This window comes from Rhipicephalus microplus, chromosome 5 (assembly GCF_043290135.1).
Source record: "Rhipicephalus microplus isolate Deutch F79 chromosome 5, USDA_Rmic, whole genome shotgun sequence".
Classification (NCBI taxonomy): Eukaryota; Metazoa; Arthropoda; class Arachnida; order Ixodida; family Ixodidae; genus Rhipicephalus; species Rhipicephalus microplus.
The window spans coordinates 15820187-15843848 of record NC_134704.1 but is presented as its reverse complement, the minus strand read 5'-3'; the positions used below and the strand labels follow the sequence as shown (position 1 = coordinate 15843848).

The 23662-nt window shown below is 44.1% G+C and overlaps 1 protein-coding gene across 9 annotated transcripts in view; it reads right to left on the bottom strand.

Moving 5' to 3' along the window:
- Window positions 1-10350: 10350 nt before the first annotated feature.
- Dys (Dystrophin) overlaps window positions 10351-23662 on the bottom strand; it is a 462180-nt gene continuing 448868 nt past the window's right edge. For 7 of the 9 annotated variants that reach the window (XM_075894910.1, XM_075894913.1, XM_075894907.1 and 4 more), the window contains 8 exons: window positions 23321-23432; window positions 21817-22025; window positions 21351-21398; window positions 18946-19015; window positions 18280-18395; window positions 17437-17686; window positions 16208-16346; window positions 13384-13781 (listed from right to left, as the gene is read on the bottom strand). In XM_075894910.1, coding sequence (XP_075751025.1) covers window positions 13636-13781; window positions 16208-16346; window positions 17437-17686; window positions 18280-18395; window positions 18946-19015; window positions 21351-21398; window positions 21817-22025; window positions 23321-23432 — 1090 coding nt within the window. In that variant the 3' untranslated portion in view covers window positions 13384-13635. Of the gene's footprint in view, window positions 10592-13383; window positions 13782-16207; window positions 16347-17436; window positions 17687-18279; window positions 18396-18945; window positions 19016-21350; window positions 21399-21816; window positions 22026-23320; window positions 23433-23662 lie in introns of those variants that run through there. The other 2 variants (XM_075894911.1, XM_075894908.1) reach the window with 2 other exon arrangements.

Here is a 23662-nt window from a genome sequence, read left to right as displayed (position 1 = left end):
CCTCGTGAAAGCCCTCTTTTTGGCTGGACGAACAGTACACTGCACTTTTATGTGTGTTTCGACGGGCGTCTCCGCGGGTTGGCTGCGAGCGCGCGACCGTATCGGATGTGCAGCACACCGGATCCGACCATTTTTGTTCGGAACCCCCGATTACCTTATCGAACCTGCGGGAACGTCTCACCACCGTCACTGGAATGTGATCCGGTTCATCTGGATACCACATTTTGGCAGATGGGCCCCTTCTACGTCTCCTACGGGCGATTCACGTCTCGACCACGCCGTCGCTAGGCTTAGTGACCATGGCAACTCCCGGTAAAACGGACGGCAGGCTTCACACCGCAACCGTGGCGGACACACAAACTAGATATGATCCTCACAGCATGGTGTGGACCAGCGTCCCGTCTTCGGACAGTCGACAGGAGCTACCCAAATCCTTCAAGAACACCGCACTTGCTCGCCGAACACCGGCGAGCAACGCGCTCACGGCGGCGTCCCTGGCCGCAGCTGCCGACGCGGACGCAAGCGCCTGCTCACCAACTCTTTCGTTGCTTGCGAGGCGCTCCATGCATGGCCCACAGTAGGGGCATCGAAAGTCTTTGTGGCGGCCTCAACCCTTGCCGAAGCCGAAAGCAACGGACTTCATCGTCGTGCTCAAACCCCGGACTCGGCTGTCCCTCGCCGACGCGTTGCCCGAGAACGGTGCCGGACGCGCGCTCACCGCTCACCTCGGAGCGACTGCGACACGGCTAATCACTGTTGTGATGGTGCGGGAACAAAATCTGATCCTAGTATACACCTCGAACCCGCACATGGCGGACAAACTTATCGGCGAGTTTGCGGCCCTGTTTGGGTACTTGCGCGCAGACACTCGACTCCTATGGTGCAGTGACAGTGCGAAGCTTGGATATTGAAGATGCTCTTCGTGAGAGCATTTATTGGCCCGAAGGCGACATTCTACACGTGCGGTGACTGGGTACCTCGAATAAGGTGGCCTCACCTTTTCCGGCAAGGTGAAGCCGAAGTACGTTGCTTACGACGCCCTGATCATCCCAGTGCAGCTGTGCAAACAAACTGTTGCAGCTTGCGGTCAGTGCGGCTCTGTCGGACATCGACCCGGCACCTGTACCGGCACCAAACCAAGCTTTTGTGGCATCTGCGGAAAAGCGAAGCCGCTCACGGATGGCGCCCGTGCTTTTCATGAGTGTATACGCCCCGGTGCGCTCTCTGTGCTGGGTCCCACATCACCGGGGACCGGTGCTGTAAAGAACGCTACAGGGCACCGCCATTCAAACCGCCCCTTCTTCATCGGTAGGTCAAGCCGGCCGCAAGAAGAGAAGACGTCGGCACCAACGGAAATCGGGTACTCAGTCGTCGGCGCATGTGGCTCGGTCAGCTGTCATCAACCCTGCCCCGCTCCCTGGCGCGGTGGCTCTGGGGCTCCACGACGAGGCATAACTACGGACGGACCTCCAGCCAGGAGGTCTACAGTGGGGCCGCCCTTGCCCGCCCCACCCAAACCGAAACCGTCGTTGCATGGACTCAAACCAGCAGCCCAGGTAGATCCATCGTGGGCCGACCGCGTCCGACAAGGATTTCAGGTGGGCGGCTCGGGCGGGGGAGCCTTTTTGCCTACACCCTCGGGGATCTCCCAACCTAAACCGCCAACCCCTTCCACTACCGTCACTCCGGGACCAAATTGAATTCCGCAAATTGCAGGCCCAACTTCTTTAACGCAGGTGGTGGAGGCGCTTGCAAACCATTCGTCCTCACCTAATCTGACACAAATTGGGCTGGTACCAGATGCGATGGATAATACACCCTCCGAGCGCATGGACACCGCGGTTCACCTCGCCCCGCTTGAGACGCACCTTGACAGCTTAGAGGCCCATATGACGCCCATAGTAACCAAGATCGAGGACCGATTGGCTGCCACCCTCCAAATCGTTTTCGGCCGCATTCCGGGCATGATAGTTGCTCAGATGACTAAACTCACTGTTGGAACTCGCCATTCTAAGCTTGAGCGGGTGTCTCAATCTCAAGCGCACCGACCTCTTTCCCAGGTAGCCGAGGTAGAGGCGCACTCGGGCTTTTCGACAGCGACCTCGCAAGCGAGCACTGGATCGAGCAGTAGCCTCTATTGCCCACTTGGCTCTCCCGGAGGCTGCCCAGACATTTAGTTCTCAAGATGGCGGGAAACGGCTCTAGATCGAGCCGCCTCCGCGCAAATTCGCACCCTTTTACAATCCTACAGCAGAATTAGTCGGGGATTTAGGGCACGAACTAAGCGGGCTGCTCTCCGGCTCCACTTACATCCTATACGAATTTGCCCGCGGTAGTGGCCCTTCAGGAGTCGGGCGAGCACGCTGTTCTCGCAAATTATACCGTATACCAAAGGGAGGCGCAAACCGCACTCTGCGTGCACAGAAATTACACCGCCAACATGGTGGACCTCGACTGCGATCCGCTTTACTCCTACGTTATGGTGACTCTCCTCCCGCTTCGGAAGCAAGACCCGTCAGTACATATTCTAAACATCTACAGTTCTCCAAAATTGCCTAATGTAACTTACGCTGATTTACTTAGCAAAGCGCTTACCGTGGCCGGCAGGGAGCCACTAGTCATTGTAGGCGACTTTAACGACTCTGGTCCTCACTGGGGTTACTGTAAGGAAGATCAGCGTCGAAGAAAGTTGGCGGAACTTATTTCCACCCTGGGCCTCACTATCCTTACGGACCCTGCGCACCCGACTCGTATTGGTAGCTCTGTAAATCGAGACACATGTCCTGATCTCACACTTACCAATGCAGAATGGTTAAACACTGAGGAAACCCTCGGCAGTGACCACTGCATTCTTCTAAATACAATTCGGACATATACCCTTACCCGTCCCCACCACCAAGCGAAACTTCCGAACTGGGACAAGTTCCGTTCGGAGTACACTACTCTGGCACCCATAGCTCAACAAGGCTATGCCTCTTGGTCTCACCACCTTGTGATGTCACTTCGCCAAACAGAGCAGACGATTCAGCTCTCAGAAGCCACTCTGGTGGTAGAAAAACACCTCCTGCGACTCTGGGAGGCTCGGCATAGCCTAGTCCGCGGATGGCGCCGACAAAAGCATAATCGTCAGCTAAAAATCCGCATAGCATCGCTCACTCAGGAAGCAGCCGAGTACGCGGCCCAGCTCTCCGACTCCAGTTGGGTTGAACGCTGCAACGATGCCGCCAAGCATATGTTAAACCGCACCACGTGGCGTTTCTTCAGGGCCCTCATCGACTTTATAGCCAAACGCGCACAGAAACGCAAAAGCATCTTCAACGCGCACTTCACGCCTACGCGGGTGACGCGGATAAATTGGCACAGGCCCTTAGGGATAAATATCTCTGTGGCCGGCAGGACCCCATCGGACCAGCGTTCTCATATGCGGGCATGGAGAACGCAGACTTGGATCGTTGCTTTCAACTCCATGATCTGAAGGTGGCCCTGTCCAAAATGAAGCAGGGAAGCTCCCAGAAGCCACTCAGGCGGTAGATAACCATCCTCTGCTACTCTGGGAGGCTCGGCATAGCCTAGTCCGCCGATGGCGCCGACAAAAGCATAATCGTCTGCTCAAAATCCGCATAGCATCGCGGATAAATCGGCACAGGCCCTTAGGGATAAATATCTGTGGCCGGCAGGACCCCATCGGACCAGCGTTCTTATATGCGGGTTTGGAGAACGGAGCTTGGACCGTTGCTTTCAACTCCATGACCTGGAGGCGGCCCAGTCCAAAATGAAGCAAGGAAGCTTATCCCAAACGCGCACAGAAACGCAAAAGCATCTTACACGCGCACTTCACGCCTACGCGGGTGACGCGGATAAATTGGCACAGGCCCTTCGGGATAAATATCTCTGTGGCCGGCAGGACCCCATCGGACCAGCGTTCTTATATGCGGGCTTGGAGAACGCAGACTTGGATCGTTGCTTTCAACTCCATGATCTGAAGGCGGCCCTGTCCAAAATGAAGCAAGGAACGTCGCTGGGTAGGGATCGAGTGACGGTTAGGCTTCTAGCCAACCTCCCAGACCCCACATATCATCAGCTCCTCGACTACTTCAAACAAAACTGCCAATTGATTGGAAAACGGCTTTGGTAACGTTTATTCCCAAACCAGGCAAGTCTATGAACATCGAAAATCTACGACCCATTTCCTTAACCTCATGTGTGGGAAGCTTATGGAAATGATGGTTAGGGATCGGCTCTCCGATTACCTCGAGGCCCGGCGCACTTTTGCCGCCGACACTATGTACGGTTTTCGACCACATTGCTCTGCTCAGGACATACTGCTTCAACTCCATCGTGACGTCATTGAGCCGATCGAGCATCCCAGCAATGATAAGGTAGTCCTCGCCTTGGATATCAAAGGGGCTTTTGATGAAAGGAGATATCAAAAGGGCTTTCCACGGGCGTTTCGAGTCTAGTGACCTGAAGAGGTTGTAGAGCCTCTCTTAGCGTTATTAGCATTCTTAAGTGCGACTATCTCGACTCTAAGTTGCGCAATCGCCTTCTTTAGTGCAGCGTTCTCCCTTTATAGATGAATAATTTTATCATTGTTTTGCTCTGACAGCATGCCCCCCCCCCCCCCCCCCCGTTACCTGCTTCTGGGATCCTTTGACGCGGTCAGCCCACTCGGTCCTGAATGCTGAATGCTGAAGGTACCTGAATGCTGACAGCCGGGCCCCGTGATTGGAAACAGCTCCGGGACTGGGAACAGCTTGTGGATCGAGGACCGCTTCTGTATCGGGAGCGCCCCCTCAAGCTCTTAGACTGGGACCTGGACTTGTTGGCCGGTTCGGACAGCTCTTGTATCAGTGGGAAGTCCTTGTCAAAGTCGCGTCTCTTTCTTCTACGCTGTCTGACGATGTACTTAGTATCTAGAATCTTTGCGTACAGGTTCTGTCGGCCGTTGGATGAGGCCCTCCACAGAAGGCACACTTCGGTGAGCAAACGTGCTGGTCACCAAGGGAGGTCATTCCGCAACCTTGACAGATAACATTTCCAGGAGTGGGGCACACGTCGGCTCTGTGGACGAGTCTACCACAGGTAGAGCAGACATATGTCTGCCGTCAATAGAGGGTGCACTTGACTATGCTGGGGCCGCATACGACGTAATTTGGGATTCGAAGTCCTTCGAAGAGGATGACGACTGTGGTAGAGTTCTTGATTCGCCACACTTCGAGAACAGTGGAATTCCTCAGCTGAATAAGAAGTCTTCTCAGCTCTTCATCGTCAATTTACATATCGATGTTTCTGATGATGCCCTTGCATGTGTTGTCGGGTGCAGCAATGTAAGAGTTAACCTAGCACCCTGCGTTATTAACGGTGATGGCCTCTACTACACTTGCGATGGCTTACTAATCATAACAATGTTCTGCATAGCGTCAGGACAAATGATGTCTTCTGTGATATCTGCAGCGGAGAGACGCACCGCTATCGTGAGGGCTTGAGAAATCCGGACGTTACTGGTATTATTAACGTTCAGGCCTCCCCGAGGCCTAACAATGATTCGAAAATGCTCCCTTGGTAGATGAGGCAGCCTTGACGCGTTGGCGAAGCGTTTCTTCACGTTGGCGGGAGATCGGGTGCCAGCGTTCTTGCCATATGGTGGGCCTTGAACTTCATCGCCCACCACGGGTGCTTTAGTTGACTGACGCTTAAAAAGCGCCATTGTCCATTCAGAACACTGGAATTTTGGAGAAATGTCCCCATCTTGCACAATGATTTGCATAACCATTTTGGTAGCTCAAACTCGCCAAGACTAGCGTTAGGCTTAGCTAAGCCTAACCTTAGGCCTAGCAAGTCACGGCGTGGTTGAGCGAGAAAGTCCTTTAAAAATCGGCAAAAGATCTCCCCACAGTGACAAAATTGTTTCCACGTGGTCCTCAAGACTTCAGGCGTCGACTGGAGCAAAAGGCATCAAACACATAGCTAACTTTTCACAGAAAAATGGTGAACAAGCAGGAGCCGATGTTTAGACGGCCGCATGAATCGGCGCCTCCTTACTTCAATGAGAAATAACAAGCAATAATGCCAAGGAAATACATAGGGGGTGTTATTAGATGTAACCGTAATGTAAATGTGAAGAAAGAAAAGTGAACGAAAAGATAATTTGCCACTGGCAGGGACCAGACCTGCGACCTACGAATAACACGTCTGATACCACTGAGCAACAGTAGCGGTCATCACCCGTCCACTTAATGGGATATATACTATGTGCACTTAAACATGGTGCCAGTCAGTGCCAACTGCTGCCATTACAGCAAGTGTGGAACAATTTTTTTTTTTGCCTGTTTGTAGTCACGCAGTACGTGACCTTATATCGAGATGGCAGCTGACCAATAATCCCTTGCATAATGCCTCATGTACCACCTCAAGGCATCAAGTTTGCAAAAATGAGAACCTCACTATAAATTAATGAAAGAGTAAATTTAGGGCTTGTTTTTCTTTGTTAGACACAACACGAGCCTGAAATTCACACATTCCTTCGTTTATAGAAAAGTCTCGTTTGTGTCATTAGTGAGCATTTAGTGGTAGACTAGAAAGTTTTTGTAAACCAATGGGCACACTCAGGCACTGTTTTATGGCAGCGATCTCCAAAAGATCTGTCGCTTTTGCCACCAAAGCTGTCCGAGGCCATTTTGTTTCTCAATTCATTACACTTGTTCCTCATATTTTTTTAGCACAATGTACATTCTGGAAAATATTTATTGCAGTACATTTTGAAAAATGGTGACGCATGGTAGTATCACTGTTTCACATTAAACGCATGAGGTTGGGTATATTTGTTCTCACATATGCACATAAATTAATTTTAGTGTGATCAACAATGTTTTTAATAATCTGTCTACCTATACAGAAAAATGTTTGAGTGTCGAGGTTGCACAAGTTTCATTTTTAGGTCGCTGTGTGCAAAGCTTAATCAGGATCAAAATTTCATATCCGGGACAGTCACAACAGTGGCAGGCATTAAGGCCGATATGAATAAGTCAAGTTCACAACTGCAAGACAGTAGGGTACACTGCCAACTTGCGATTTGCAGTAATTGCCTAACAGTAATATCGAGTGTATTGCACTGCTAATGAATCCGCTCTTTCAAAGGATGGCGCAACCCCAGAACAATGCACAGGTATGTGTATGAAGGCCCGCGCATTATTTATATTTGATATAACTGTACCTGTCCCCAAATTTGAGTGTGGATATAACAATGCTATGTTAACATAGCAAAAATGCCATTCTAAACGCTGCTCTAGCCTGAACTACTCTAGAAGAGAATGCTACTCACCAGATCAGTCTTCAGTCAGTCTTTCATTTATGAAAATGATGCTATTCTTGAATTCCTACTTTCTGGCCTTCCGATGCGTACCGCAGCGCTGCAGCACGACTCCATTAGGTAACTGTGAGGAGCTTTTAATGTAAACCAGCAGATAATGAAGCTAAGGAAGGAATAGGAAAAGTTAATTGTACTGTTTTAGGGTTACTATAGTAATCATTATGATATAGATGAGAAGAAAAATAGATTGTACAAAAAAGACAATCTGCCACTGGCAGAGGCGACAGCACCTACGACCTTCGGATCCGTCACAGGTGCGGTCTCTGCCAGAGGCCGATTGTCTTTTTTGTCCACTTTATTTTTCTTCACATCTATATCATAATAATTACAAAAGTGAACAATAAAACAGTACAATTAACTTTCCCTATACCTGCCTTGGCTTCATTACCTGCTGGTTTACATTGAGCTTGTGTCAAACAAATGAGCCCTTGAAAATTCCTTCTTTCTATTAATCCATAAGACAATTATGTAATACTTAGTTACGTCTCACTGTTCAGTGAATCAATGTATGTGCAATGAAAAAGTAGAGTGACTGAAGGAAGGAGAGAAGCAGGAAATATGTGTGTAGTTAGAGAAAAGAAGAGCAGGAGCTTGTCTTTTTTGCTTAACACATTCTGGTGCATTATGCAGCTTTTTTGTGCCATCAGCATCAAGTTATTTCATAATTGCAGAAACTAAGCAGATTCTCAAAATGTGAATAATTTTTATGTAATATACAGCAACCAAATCTTACCTCGGTGCTTGGAATATGTAGCAACAGAGAATTTACGTTCGACCATTCACAATTTCTAGTACCGAGCACTAAACTTGTGCTATATGTATTTATACATTTAAAGAAAGCAAAAAAAGTCACTCTGCACATTCACAGAAATATTGCATAAGTAAACATTTTTAATTGCACCTGCATGAATGTACACTCTACCTATATACAACAAGTGGTACATACTGCAGAGCTGTTGCAGGTAGCATATCCTTGATATGGCACATGTCATTTAAATTTTCTTATTTACCAATGTAATGAATAGAGAAGACAACATACTGCATCAGGTCACCTAACTGCATCATTTATTTCTTTTCATCATCATATAAAGCACTCGCACATGATCAACACATCCGCCAAGTTGTACAATGGAAGTTTGAAAGAAACAAAAGACAGTACAGGAATTGTTTCAACAATGCAGCTGAAAAATGACAATGGCTCACGAGAAATGGAAGTCTGATATGCACAGTAATGCTAATATGACCACTCATCACATTTCTGTTCAGTCCAACGATCCACGCGAACACCACAGGTGCAATGTTTTATGACTGCGCACTTCATTCACTTGCCGACTTGAGAGAGCACAACATTTTGCGGTCCTGGTGCAGTCAGAAGAGAAAATTTAACAAGAGTACACACCTTTTGAAGAACTTCCAGAGCATACATACGAAATTGAAGTTCCTACACCTCGGTCACACTTGGGTCAACCTTGAGATGAGACATCTATGAAAAACACTGATGGGATCAACTGTCATGCCAAGTGGCTTACAAAGACCCGTTCAATGCACACTGGTGCATTGCAATCACTGTACAAGGCCCCAAAGAGCACACCAGTTAGACAAGGGCTAATTGGAATATGCAATATCTTACGAACCTGAAGAGAAGCTATGTGGTTTACCATACATGCCAGTAAACGTGCGTTAGGGGTAGATGTCTGCATACTCTGATCTGTTCAGCAATGCTTCATGTTCTGAATTAACAAATGGCATAAAGAACACTGTGATATGTATAGCTGCATCACTATATAAAAAGCAAATATATGGCGCGGCCACATGCCATGGATAAAATGTTAAGTTTCTCCATCGATCTGGAAGTATGAATTTGTGTTCACCCTTCCACTCAGCTAAATAAAATGATATGACTTCTTAGCAGCCTTACACTGACCAAAGTGTCTAGTTGCATTCATTATTGTAGAAATAAGAAGCTGCCATGTCCAAGAAGATCAATTCCACATAAAGTAAAAAATAAGTGTATGGCTTTTATAAAAACTGAATAGACAGAGAAACAAAAAAAGCAGTAATACTGTGGCAGAACAAAACAGGTGAGTGGTTAGAAGCATCTGGAGTTGATGTGCATTAATGATTTCGCACCACACAGGATTAAAAATGTTCAGCATTCAACTCGTCAAGCTGCACTAACGTTTCTCAGTTGCTGAACTGAAAAACTTGTCTTAATGGTTGACCGATTTCCACCACCGGTAAAACTAGTACAGCGCTAGAGAGTAAATTTCTGTGCAGCTCTACCCAAACAAGAAGAGAAAAAAGAACGAGAACACTCAATATGCAGCAAGGATTTACACAAGGTTCAATACTGTTGCAAAACAGAAATATATTAGATAACGAGTTCTTGACTGCCCCAGCTATATAAAGTAGGCTACAGCAGAGGTTCCTAATATAACAAAAGCTACTTATTGCAACTTTCAGAGTAAATCGGTTATTTCACTGCGTGCCAATTAAAGCAATACAAAAATAAATGTAAAACAAGCTATCAGTGGTATAGTGGTTAGCATAGAAACTAACATTAGACTAAGGTGTGCTACATGTACATTACCAACAGCAGTTTCGGAAGGTATAAAAAGTATGTAAACAATCTCTACTGAAATGAATACAGCTGCTCTTTTCAGGTGTCACAGGGACTTTTGTGGTTTCACAACCCTTTCCAACATGCCTCTATGTTGCTGTTAAGCTTAGTTCTCACCTTCAACAGCGAATGCACCATATATAGAAGCTTTCCTGCTTAACTGAACAGTAAGCAGCTGTAACAAAAACAAGACAATGCTCCCAGGTTAACAAATGCACACAGTACATTGTCCCTTTCGTCAGTTCCCTTTCTCCCAATGTCCCTATGCTCTCTCATTGCCACACCTCTTTCAATGCAATCAACGCCAGCTTACAACTCGTCATAGGAAAGCGACTGCAGTAAATGCTCACATTTTTTTTTTGCAGGCAGTGAACGATGAGAATGTATGGAATCGAGCCAGGCAGCAATGCTTGCCACGCATTAAAATAAACAAACGAAAAAAATCTACCGAACAAAAGGCGGTATGGCAGGCATATGTGAAGGCGATGGTGACAGCTCATGATCCTGTACACAAGGAGAGCTTGAACAACAGCAATGCTAGGACTGCCGTGGCGGTCATTTTTCAACGGGGCTCAACTGAATTCCGTTCTCATCTGGCTGACCTTAAATCAGAAATAAAAAAGAAACATGCAAAATAAACATAAGAAAATGGTGACTTAACATATGCAAAGTACTAGAAAAAGAAGATGAAGCAAAACATCAGATGACACATAAAAAAAAAAATGAATTAGAAACCTATCCAAACGCTTGAAATAAAGACAGACCAAAGAACTACAGTTTGATATAATTCAAGTCAAGGAAGAACCCGCCCAGATGACTTAAGTGCGGCAGCCGATCACCTCAGCGACTAAAGAAATAACTCAACGGTCATCCGGCTCATGACGTCAGTTTAGAGTACATGCTCAGTGGCGCAGACTTGTGTACATCCGCCTTTGAGGAGGCAATGCCACTGACTTAAAGTTGTAACTGCCTGTAGACCATCTAAACATTATGATGTCCAGAAAAAAGTATACGATTCCTATTTAGCAATGAGAAATTACAATGCACGAAAATTTGAGAAGGTTGCAGAAGGTATTGAAAGGAATTGTACTTGTATTTGTACTACAAATGCAACACTAGAAAAAATTACCATAAATTTATGAAAACAATATGGGGAAAAGATGAAAAAGGTAAAATCAATAGAAGCACTCACTGAGTAAAAAACAATTTAAGGAAGAAGTTCTTGATTATTTTAGGAAACTTCACAGTACCGTATGCAACTGAATCTCTAGCAGCAAGATGAACTGTAAATTAGATATTCTGCCCTTCTGAAGCTGAGTTTAAGTTATCAAGAAACTATCCATTCACAGAAAGAAAAAAGAAATGAATGCAGATTTGAGGCAAAAGTCGCATCACCAACATACTAATGAAGCTTCTACACGCAACACAGTTGCCCCTTTGCACACACAGACGCCCTTTCTGACATACTACATTCGCAGCTAAGCTGCATTTGCAATTCAACACTGCTTGCAGCTCCACAGCACACTCAGTCCTACAGACATTCAACATTGCTTCCCTATTTGACCAGTTTGAGCCGTCAATGTTCTAGGTATGTATAGACATTCACTCACCACTGGTACACAGTATCATATGGCACATGCGAAAGATGTACAAAGGTACAAAAATGTCACATTTCACAGTGAACCTGTGAGAACCCGAATAGAAAGAAATTCTATACTTAGGCTGAATTATTGCAATACGTGGAGCCTTAAGAGCAGTGTCCCCTCCTTTTCTGACATACATAGGAAATATTAGAATACATAGGAAACACATTGGGAAAGGCGCAAAACGTGGCTAGTGATTCTTAAGCTACTACTACAATGTGCTGCATGCTATGAAAGGCTTTGAAGTTAAGAACAAGAGGGGCAGGCATATTGGAATAAAAAAAATAGGAGGAAAAGCTCAAGAAATTTCAAACTGTATTTACAATTGCAGCAATCACTGCACATGCTTCTGAAGGCTCGCAAGTTTTCAGACAGCGGTTGTTATCAGCCATGCATACCCCCAGTCTAAATGTGAGCAGCTAAATTGAAACAATAGTAACTCTGGCAAGTTAGTTTCTCACTGATGCACCCTGCATTCTGTTGGAATGGTTGCACACACTTACACTGAACACTTGCTTCTGGGCAATACAAAAAACTGCATGCGTTAACTATATGTGAAACCTAAAGCAAAAATGCAAAAAGATCTATTTGTATCATCAATATATAGGGCAGTATGTACTCTGCAAAGACAGTAAACATCACTTGAGTGTCCTGTGACATGAAACAGCATTTTTCTGCATTTGAATTAGTATAAATGATGAAAAATATGCACTAATAGGCTAGTGACAATAAGAATTCATTCGTAATGCTAAATTTCCATCCCAGATACTGTCAAGTTCAAGATGTTCTTGAGAAGGGCACTGCTCATGAAAACTTGCATAATGCAAAGAGGACTTTTTAAAAATATTTTTGCTACACTTTGCAGGAAAGCACGAACGAATGTTCTTGCAAGTCTAACACCTAATAATTTTTCGTAGCACGTAGCTTTCAAGCATTTGCCATCCTTGTCAACACTCGTAATAACAATCAACGCCTGCCAGTGAACCAAGTATTGTGCAAATTGACTACAGCATGCACGGTACACATTCGAGACAATGACAGAGCTCAACTAAAATGCACAGTAAGGCACTCAACTTGAAGATAAATATTTGGCAAGTGGATTATTTTACTACATAGCACGGAACTTTGAAATGGCATGCCTTCAAGGTACCTTTACTAATTTTAATGTATAAGTTGAAAACTAAAATTTGACTGTGCTTCCTGCAAGGACAAATCAATTTTTCTTTGACATCCCAGATAAGACAATAGCCAGTTTGCAATCTTTGATTGTGCACAATAGCTTCTGCACTAGTCACGTATAGTAATGCTTCATCAGCTATGGCACTTTTAAAGCTTGCCTATTTGTTTTGAATGATTACTAGTAATTCAAGTAAAGAAATTAAATGAGGAGTCCTTCCAAGCTCGCACACACAAAAGTCCTATTACAACACCAATTCAGAGTTGATAACTTAATTATAACTTATTCAGACATCTGTTAACTCAGCCTTGCCCAAAAGAATCAATCTATTGTTTTAAATGTCTGAAGTATCATAATACTTATCTTACGACTGAGCCTAATTTTATCCTTGTGATGGGACACTAAATGCCTGCTACTGAAAAATTACCAGGGAAAGCACAAGGTTCTAAATTCTTGTTTCATGACAACAGAGATGCTATTTAACTACAGTGATGAGGAAAAAAAATATTAACCTGTCTGGCTTGACATATTTCCAAGAAGGATCATATTCATCAGTTGTGCACAAAATCGCAACGCTACTTTTTGGGTCAAGCCCTGTCGACAACGAAAAAAACCTGCACTCTATTAAATGATACCTAGACAAAGTGCATCACAAGATACCCACCAAGAAGGCAAAAGTGAACCCAAGATAACTTTATAGTGCACTTGGAATGTGACATAAATACACATTGAAATAGTACTTAAAAAGAAATTCAGTTTCTACAATGTCGTAGGTGGCACAGAACACAATTTGTGGAGAAAATGAGACCCTAATGAAGCAGCTTCATCACAAGTGCAAGTTTCGCTCCAGTTCTGAACAACTGAAGTCATCGTCCTCGCTACCGATGTCATTGTAGTCAGCTAAGCTATGAGCGTAGAGGCCTGATGAGGCTGTGTGAAGCAAGCTGCCTGGGTGGACACCCATCGAGAGACCTAGAGGAAATGGTCTCTCAAATGTTAGCTGGAAAGCAGTTTGACAAACGCAAGCAAACTGCACCGATGACCTTGTGCCAAGGTTAAGTGCAGAGAAGCAATTGACATAAACAGCCGCTTTTCTATTGTAAAACATGCAACTCTCGGGGCAACATGAGTAAAGCATGCAGACTTTAAGAAGGCAATTAGGTAACGTGTGCGAGACTATAAGCTAAGCATCATTTGCTAAAAGCGTGTAGAGTGTATGTCTGATTGTGAAAGCAAAGGAATGTACAAATGACAAACAAATGCACAATCACATTACTAAAAGCAGAAAGCTGGGCTAGTCGGAAAATCAGCTTTTCGTGCATTTTTAGCATTTCATGAAAATTGAAAAATAAGAGAAGAGAAAGCACAGGCACAGGACAAGAAAAGCACAGCTGTATATACTTGGAAAAGAAAGGTAAAAAAAAATCTCTGCAGTTGAGACTTACAAAAAATGCATATACATTTACATTTACTTACCTGAAAGATTTGAATTATTTCTACTATTAAAATACGTGAAAGCTGTTTTTGAATGAGCTCATTTCAAATTAGCTTTTTTTAAATGTAAGTTGAAAGAGAGCTTCTGCAACAAGTTTCAGCTTGACAGTCCAGCGGATGCCAGAATATGTAATTTCTAGTTACCTCAATTGAAGCAATTGGAAACACTTAACTTTATGAGCGACAAATTTAACAGTGTAACTTCTGCCAATAACCTTCGGTCTATTCCTGAGTCGCAGATACCGAACAAACATTCGATTCTGCATGAAAAGCAGTGTCCGTTTGCTTGGGTTGGCTTGTGCAAATGTTCGTATGCTTCGAATATTAAAATGACTATTACAGTTTCCGCGGAACAAATCGCAAAATATCGAAGTCGGTAAGGCCACGCAAACCCGCCGGCGCAACAAAACGATTCTCTGACCACGGCCACTGATTCTTTGAACACTGTGGCGCGTGCCGATCCAGGCAGCCATGCTTATACCTCTGTGCGTGCATTCTACGTGCGAGTTGCGCGTTTCGCGGACCTTTCAAGCAACCTGCCTGACCTGCCTCCTTCCCACGTGTTTTGGTTTTCAAGGTCACTTTTTTTTTGGACGTGTTTTGGTTTTCAAGGTCCTCCCCTCTCTTCACGATATCGCAACTCCTTTCCCTTCTCTCGCAAATCGGCTCTCTTCTCTTGACACATCTCCTTCGCCCATCTCCACCTCTCCGCGACACCAGCTACGCTGACTCGAATTCAGAAGTTTTGTTTTCTGACTAGAAGCGAGCGTTCTGGCATGTGTGTTGCGTGTACGCGTCTTGCTCGCTCTCGGTGTGCGTGTGGTCAGGATGGCGGACAGGAGGTCTTGCATGCTTTTTCCTGCCGCTCAACAAAACATCGATAGTGTGACCGTTTGGCTTGGGTGTTATCCGCGCGTTAGGTGCCGCGTTGCGGAGCGCTTGTTCATAGCTGTTGACCACCTGGCAGCCATCTTGCCACTTCAAGCGTCCTGGTAATCAGCTGTGGAGATGGTGAATGTTTCGTGCGCGGTGGGGACAGCTACATGCCCGTGAAACTGTTTTCGCGAGGCCGACTTCGTTGACGTCAGGCCTGATGCCGAGCCTGAAGCTTCCGAACAGGACCACTCCGGCGGCGCTCTGCGGCAGCGCATCGTCGACTCCGACCTGACAAAGCGGGTGGGACATCAGTTGCGATGGTTTAATTACGGCTGATGATAATGCCAACACCGCGGAACCGTGCACAGTTTAGGGCATTGTGAATTAGGTACGCAGCAATAGCGATTTAGAGGAATCGGACTGCGAGAGCGACGAAAATTTGGAGCCAGTGCCTCATGCAGCTTATGCCACGGGCCTCTGCGAAGAGCACGCTGCCATTTGAAAGAAACTCGACACCACCCTTATCGCTTGTGCTCTTCGAAACACCTGCATCACAGACTTTTCTGGGCAAAAAATTTTGTGTTTTCACTCGCTACTTTCTAAAAGCTGTGTTTCATTTGCTACGAACTTCGGGATGCAGCGAACGAATGCCGCGTCAGGCTCAGGTTCATTATAAGCAGGCTCGACTGTATGTGTTATATAGTATTCAAATTTGATTTAAACATAATTGATCAACATCACTATCCTATTCGAACCTAAAATTTACCATTTGCACAAGCCTATCAGAGACACATCTGAACGCAACACAGAGAAAGGGTCCAGCAAAACACTTGGCAATGCTGCGCTAAAAGCATTTATATTTTGTTTCCATTTTTTAATGCAAAGCAACGTAACAAGATAGTCCTGCAAGTTGAACTATATTTTGCTATACGTTACTTGAAACAGTTATTTCTGCTTAAATAACTGCGACGTCAGCCTCCATTTTTCAAGCAATGCTGGAAGCTTCACTGTAAGGAGAGGTACTGTACCTGTGTGATCATGAAGCCTTCCATTCCTGGAAGACATCGGCTCAGGCTGGAGAGCCCTGTTTCGAGGCAATGAATGACCAGGAGTTGTGTATGGGGAGCTGCGCGGTGAAAGGGAAGACGTCGTTCCCCGAGGTGCTGGCTGCATTGAGAAAAAATAAATTGATATGAAGAGTGAGATCAGCTCCAAGATTCGATCGTGAAGGTGTACACACAAGCGCATTACCAAATAGAAAGATGCACCCCCACACACAACACACTCTTTAACCTGTAAGCATATTCAAAAGACACTTCAGGCTTGCCACAGTGACGTGTTGCAGAAACAGAAAACTGGTTACATGAGCTGTCAGCACTCAGAAAATGGCTGAGTCTATAAACAACAATGCTGAGTGAATGATCAAAACATGCACACCTAAAAAAATTCGATATTCTGGAGCGTGAGTAAAAAACAAAGAAGCAGTAAGCAATCTGCATAGCCAAAGTGCAAGCCACTGTACTGAATGTGAGAATGCAGCTACATTTCAGTGATGTTCAGAAAAAGACACACCCAAGTTTCAATCCACTGCACTATAATAGGCACAATTCTTTAGCAGACAAGCAGTACTTCCATGAATGCATAAAAGATGGCGCATTATTTTTCTCACTTTTGCTAAGTAATTCAGCATATGCAGCTTTTTTCAGCATAACACTGAGAATTTCTCACTTTCATGTCATCTACTTCCTCTACTACGAATTTTTAATTGATATAAAAGAATGTTCCCAATCTACTATTTTCAGTATTATTAGGTTCCTGAATTAAGTTCAATTGCATGTTATGCAGTGCTGTTAATCCAAAATGAGCAATTTGATTGCTTATACAGGGCTTTCGGAGAGTGTGTGTTGTGCTCTAAAAGCTATGCAGCCTTTTAGAGCACAACTTAAGAGTTGAGCTCTATAGCTTGCTCAACTATGCAAGCTTCCGACCTTTGTGCCTTACTATGTCTACCTAGGATGAAGTTTTTTGTATGCCTGCTGAAACTTAATCTACGACTTCTCAGCGATGACGTTTTAGGATGTTCAACAAAGACTTCTATTTACACGCGAGGACCATGATTCGAAGACTAACTTAAATAAGACAACCTGAGAGTGTTTAAAAACTTACAAGTGCTCAGTCAACCGTAGCTATGATGAAAGCAAGCCCCTACAGTACAGATGCCTTCAAATCATGCACGAATATGAGTTGCATGCGTCACCTCGTCCAAGAGCTGCCGCAGACGCTGAAGCTGAGCCTCCAGCTGCCGGTTGTGGTCTTCGAGAATGTGCATGCGGGCCTCGAGGCGGCCCTTGTGCTGCCTGAGCAGTTTGGCCTCGGCCAGCATCTCCTGGTCACGAGTGGTGCTGCCACTGGGGCTCAAGGCAGCCTCCTCTTCGAGCTGGCTCGGTGTCGGGCTCAGCCCTACACTCTGCATCTCCTGCAGCCGGTCATACTCGGCCTGTAGATGCCTGGAAGATGACGCAAGATGCTGAAAAACGCGGTACAAACTACGACATCGTGAATTCAATACGCACTACTGTCAACAGGCTCTCTTTGAAGAGAATTCCATTAAGTTAAGCTCAATTATTGACAACTTATACACCCGACACGCTTTCGCTTATTTTGTTCTTAAAAACAATAGTTCAGCCTGGATATTGGTACATGTAGTTAATTCAAACACTCACTGCTGTGCATTGACTAGCATTCTACATGACCGAGCTAGTGGATGCCTTGCACTGCTTCACTAAAGGTGACATGGTTTGGTCGAAAGATCAAAATCATGTGACGATTAGCAGGCTTCGTTTGCTCAGACAAGGCATCGCTAACTTTCTAAAATGGACCAATCAGTACAACCTTTGACTTTATGCTTGCAATGCATGTCCAAGACACACGTAAAAATTTTTTGTTGTTGCAATAAGCTGAATTTTCTGAACAGACAAGAGCAGTGCTCTGCCATTAAATCTTTCCGAGTATTTCTCAAACAGAAAATTTTGTTTGAGCAGGAATTAGTGAAGCATTCTATAAGCAGAACCACACACAAAAAGATGAAAATATTGCAAACCTGTTCTCCTCTTCAAGTTCCTCGATCATCAGTTCAAGCTCATCTCTTTGGTCAGCATCGATGGTTGCTATCACCTGAGCAGGGCTCCGTGGTTGAAGAAACAATGAAGAGTTGCACTGTGCATGGGAGTAAAACACAGGGAAACGTGTTTAGAGTTTAGGACACCTTCAGCAAAAAATGAAAAACCAACAATTACCCGCAACCAACGAATTGTATGACACATGAAAAAAAAAAAGAACGCTAGTTAAAACTGTATTCTTTTCCTGTCAGCTTGTTACACAAACTGAGTTCAAAAGGTCATGGGAAGGGATTCAAGGAACAAGCTTACTCGCTTATATGAGTAGCTGACATTATAGCAATAAACTGCCTTATAAATGGATTTAATAAATGCTTCACAGTTCTTTTCACATAAATTGGGTAACGTAGAAAAAAAGTGACTTTAATGCACCTTTTAAAAGTAACGATCATCAAGAAACATCATTAACAATATGGCTTCTGTTAATATTCCATGGCACTAAACAACACTTTTAAAGCCGAAACAAGGATCGCCATGATAAGATACCACATCAGGTAGCAATTTACAAGGCAGTATATAGATTATATTGTATAGCATTGAGAGAGTTAGATTTCTCAGGTAACAAGAGAAAAAAAAGATAACTTGCTCACCACAGATGATGGGAGCTCTCCACTCAAAGTGTGACAATACTGTGCAATCAACTGGTGTTCATCTTCACTCCTAAAAAGTATAAAAAATTTACACTAAGCAACTGTGTTGAAGAGGAAACAAAAAACGATCTTGTTTAAAAAAGTTTTGTCGTAGCAAACATATGGCCCTTTCTGATGAACACTTCAAGGTGACCCCCTTGAAGAAACAAGCAATTCTGCAATACTATCTATTAATAATTTTTATTAAAACCGTGCAATCGCCCTTTTGCAAACCATACAAAAAAAATCCAGTCACCATGATAAGCATGTGGTAATATGCCATCCTAATTACCATTTCACAACGAATGCTGCCAGACAATAAGTTTAGTATTTTTACATAGGTTAGATTTAAAGTTCTATGAAATCCATTCTTACATTGTAAGATTTATTAATAGTTCTGTGACTCTGCTTCAATAAGTTTGCATACTAAACTACTTAAAAAAATTTAAGTTAACATCTGCTTAGCTCAAGAATTGTAAAAAAAATTAGAGGTGTGCTTTTATCAAAAATTTTAAATAAGAATCGAATATTGAATAATAAAGAGATGCAATTTGTTTCACCAGCAATCTTTTACTCAATCATATATTTATGGTGGAAACAGTCCACTTGTGAGCATAGCTTATGGCGCGAAAAAAACCTGAGAGAAGGACAAGCGCGGACAAGAGAAGGACTGCGCTTGTCCTTCCCTCGCGTTTTTTTCGCGCCGTAAGCTACCTTTGTCCTTCTCTAGTGCTTATTTCGCACTATAAGCTACGTTAAGAATGAACTAACTTACCTAACAAGTCACTCTGCTCAATCCACTTGTTAGCTTTCCTAGTTTGTTATTGTACAAGAAAAAAAATCACCATCTGTACTTGCCAGGAAGCATATGACTAATAGTTAAGCTTGCCACTGTGATGTATTGGGTTCGATTCACATGTCAAGCAAACCTTTTGTATCTTTTTCTTGATGTGATAGCCTTTTAATACAAAAAAAAAATAAAGCTTTTGGTACCTGCCATCATGACTATACTGAGCATGAGGCCACTCGTTTGATTCCTGCCATGACAGCCATATTCTGATGAGGTGAAATGCACAGTTAACACATGTACTTAAGTCCAAGTTATCATTAAGCCAGCCTACGTGGTCACAATTCAACCAGGTCGCCACACTATCAGTTTTGGCTCGTAAGACTCCAGATTTTATCGTTTCCTTTTTAATTCTCTCACCTGTTCTGACCGGTTGAGCCACAAAGGCAAATAAAAGTACTTGAGGCGTCTTTCAACTACACAGCAATATTTGTTATTTGGCTTGCTTCCGTTCCCTTTCTCAAGGACTGCACACTCACCATTTTCCAATCAAGAGTGCCCTGTCACGCTGATAGCTGCACTGGGCGTGTACTGGGCGTGATAGTGTGTACTGGGTGCACGGAGATAACGAAATAGATAATTACTGATGTGTGATAGAAATACGCCCCAAGTATGTCTTTTCGTTAACAGAGCCACAACTCCCAGAGGCGAGGGCACCATTTCCCACATCGCAACCCCTTTTGGCACACTGGCTGCTGAAGGCAGTTGATGTTGACGAAGAGCGAGATTGCAGCAACAGTGTTACAAAGGATTGATTGGAGGAGACGCTGCCATGCGAGTGCGATTCGTGCACGACGGATTCCCAAAAGCGCTATGGGGAATGCGGTGGAACTACACATTAACTGCCACAAATTTTCGTCCGTCACCTTACGTGCACCGCCGTTAGCAACAGAGAACAATACTTGATGACACCACAGTAACATTATCAAAAAGTGCATGGCCTTTTCATTGTTTGCCATTGCACGGAAAGACACTTCTGCTCATTCGCATGATCGTATATATGCGCCACCATGAAATCATTTCAGAACTATGAAGAGAGTAGCGGTGAAGCTGACGGACAATGCATGCGTGTGCACGTACGTTTGTATGGCGATTCATTAGCGAAAACTGGCGCGGCTACACATGAAGCGCGTTACCAATGTACGTCAAGCGGAGCGCGCCCCTAGCTAGTTGTGTGCAGGGCATCGTCTACCAAGCTCACTTCATCAGCGCCGCACCCTGTAACGTACCCGTGCATGTGGCCTTGCCAAATTTTTTGTTTCTTCGTGCTCGCTCAGCACGGAACTGAGCAAAAGCAAAGGTGCGACGACTATTTTGTCGAGTTCATGCAGCAGCGGCAAGTTGCCTTCATTTCCACAAGCGATGCGCACTTTGTTGAGGCAGTCCCAAGCACAAGGGCGCAGCAGCTTTTGCACTGACTTGCTTTTGCACTGATGCTTTTGCCACATGCTTTTGCACTGACTGACATCTAAAGAACAATTAAAGCAAGTTTCTTGGGTCAAAAGTAATGACAACTTACGAGTCTGGAGTGGAGTTACTCCTTGTCCTAAGTTCAGCATCTGTATACCTATAAACCGAAAGGTGAACATAATTAAACAAGTTGTGCACATGTGCACTTTTCATGCAATGAATTACTTCACACAATTTGAGTAACTGCAGCAGAATCATCATATGGAAGTCAGTCATCTTCTCACAAAGCAAAACTCGATAGTTGAGACATTGAAATTATCTCTAACTTTGAACCATATATATTTTGGAGCACTCCACAATAAATTATAAGAGCATGCACTTTGAAGAAATGGCACCTAAATATGTGTGATACAATGAATTTCCATCCCGACAGGCAATGTGCTTGTATCAAACCAAAAAGGAACTTTGATAACTAATGAACTCAATACCGGAAGTACCAGATGACAAGTATGAAACCAACAGTGCGAAATAATAAAGGAGTATCAGAAATCACCCGGCTGGCGATTCTGACGTGCCTGTTTGCGTACTGATCAAGACGAGAATGCATGTCCTGCGATGACAATGTGTGCTGCGGTGATGGTGCAGGACTCTCGAGGTCGTCTCCCTCTAGGACAGTCTGCACCGGTAGATAGCCAACCCGAGGATGCTTCTTGAAGTAGCGTTTGGACTTGAACTTGTTCTTCATGATCTTGGTGAAGTCTCTCACATCCTCTCCAGATGTTGTCTGGTGATGCAACAAAAGTATACATTTAGAGACTAACAAGTCGCATTTAAGGCAAATGAGCAAGAGTAACAGATGCATTGACTATTTATTTATTTATTTATTTCAGAGCTATTGCCACTCTGAGCAGATGGCTTGTGTGGAACACACTGCCGAGGCAGACAAGTACTACTGTAGGCGCCAAATGAAAAGCGAGCAGCTGCAAGGCTAGGCAATGGTATGGTGCGCACTCTCCTGCTGCCAAACCGGAGTGCTGTTTGCCTGTCAATGGTGTTCTGGCTAACGTGCACTATACCCTTTCTAATGCGTTTTGCTGTTCACGCTTCAATTGATGCTGATGGTATGTAAAAAAACTGAGCATTCTAATGCAAAGACATGAACACAGAAGGTGCACCTACAAGGTGCACCTACATGTGCAGTCATTAAATATGTACGCATAACGTACGAATGAAAGACAAAAATGCCCAAAGATATGGGTCGATAGTGACAAACAGCGAGTTTAATATAATGCCATATAGCAGGCATATTTGACGGTTTCAAAAGTAAAAAATTGGTTGATTACGATACTGCCTAATATAGTGCAGCTGTTTAGATGCTTTTATTTTGCGATAAGTGGCTGATGCTAAAGCTGTGCCAAACTATAAAGGGCCCTTAAGACTCTGCTACTGTGTTTCACACAAAAGTGTCCCTTCGACCAACCCTTGTTTTTTTACCCGAAGCCTCAGGTCAACTTCCTCGTGACCCACTTTCTCATAACCGTGTAGAGGCACACGTTGCATTGTCACAAGAAGCATGAGCAAGCACGAGGCACTACAGATGCTAACACAACTCGCTGGCTCCCATGATAGAAAACTCCTTAGGACAGTCTCTCTTTCGGTCTATTTTGTCCCGGTTCATTCTATTGCTTATGCCAACAACTGCAACACTTCTCAACGCAGAATAGGGCACCTAAAAGCTGCGCTTTAAAACAAAATAATACAATTATAATAAGAGCGAACAGTGCCTTGTATAACTGAGTCCACATGCTTGTGGTTATGGCAGTGAATACGTCTACAGCATAGTTCCCAGTAAAATGGAAGCTGAAAAGAGGAAATCAGTTTGTACTGATACTGTATTTAATTTTTTTAAACCATACAGAAATTGGCTATTACATGACAAAATAGAAAGTAAATATTGTATATTTGAAATTTATGCCTAAATCTCAATACGATCATGTCAGCATGATGTCATGAATTCCAAAGTCCTTCTTTCAAAGAAAAAAATGCGAGTTCCTTGGAAGCGGGAAAACCAAAGCTCACCGTGGTGCAGTATTCCTGCATTGGATGTGTAACTTTGTGGTTCTTAGTTTTTCTTCCCGAAAAGAAGCAGCTTTGGCAGAGGTCCACATTAAAGCACTTGAGACACCGGTACCTAGAACAACAGACCTTCTATGAGTTTCATGCTGAATGCTAAATTTGGAAAGTAAGTCATTCAAGCCGTTTATTTTTTTCCAAAATAAACTTTCAAAAGTCCACACCTGCAATAAAAAGACGCAACACAGGAATGGTGTGTTTACTACATAAAAAAAAATATCCCCTCTCGAGCCTTCTTATATCAAATTTTGCACCAAGCCAGCTTCAATCGCAAACATGAAAGAGCTT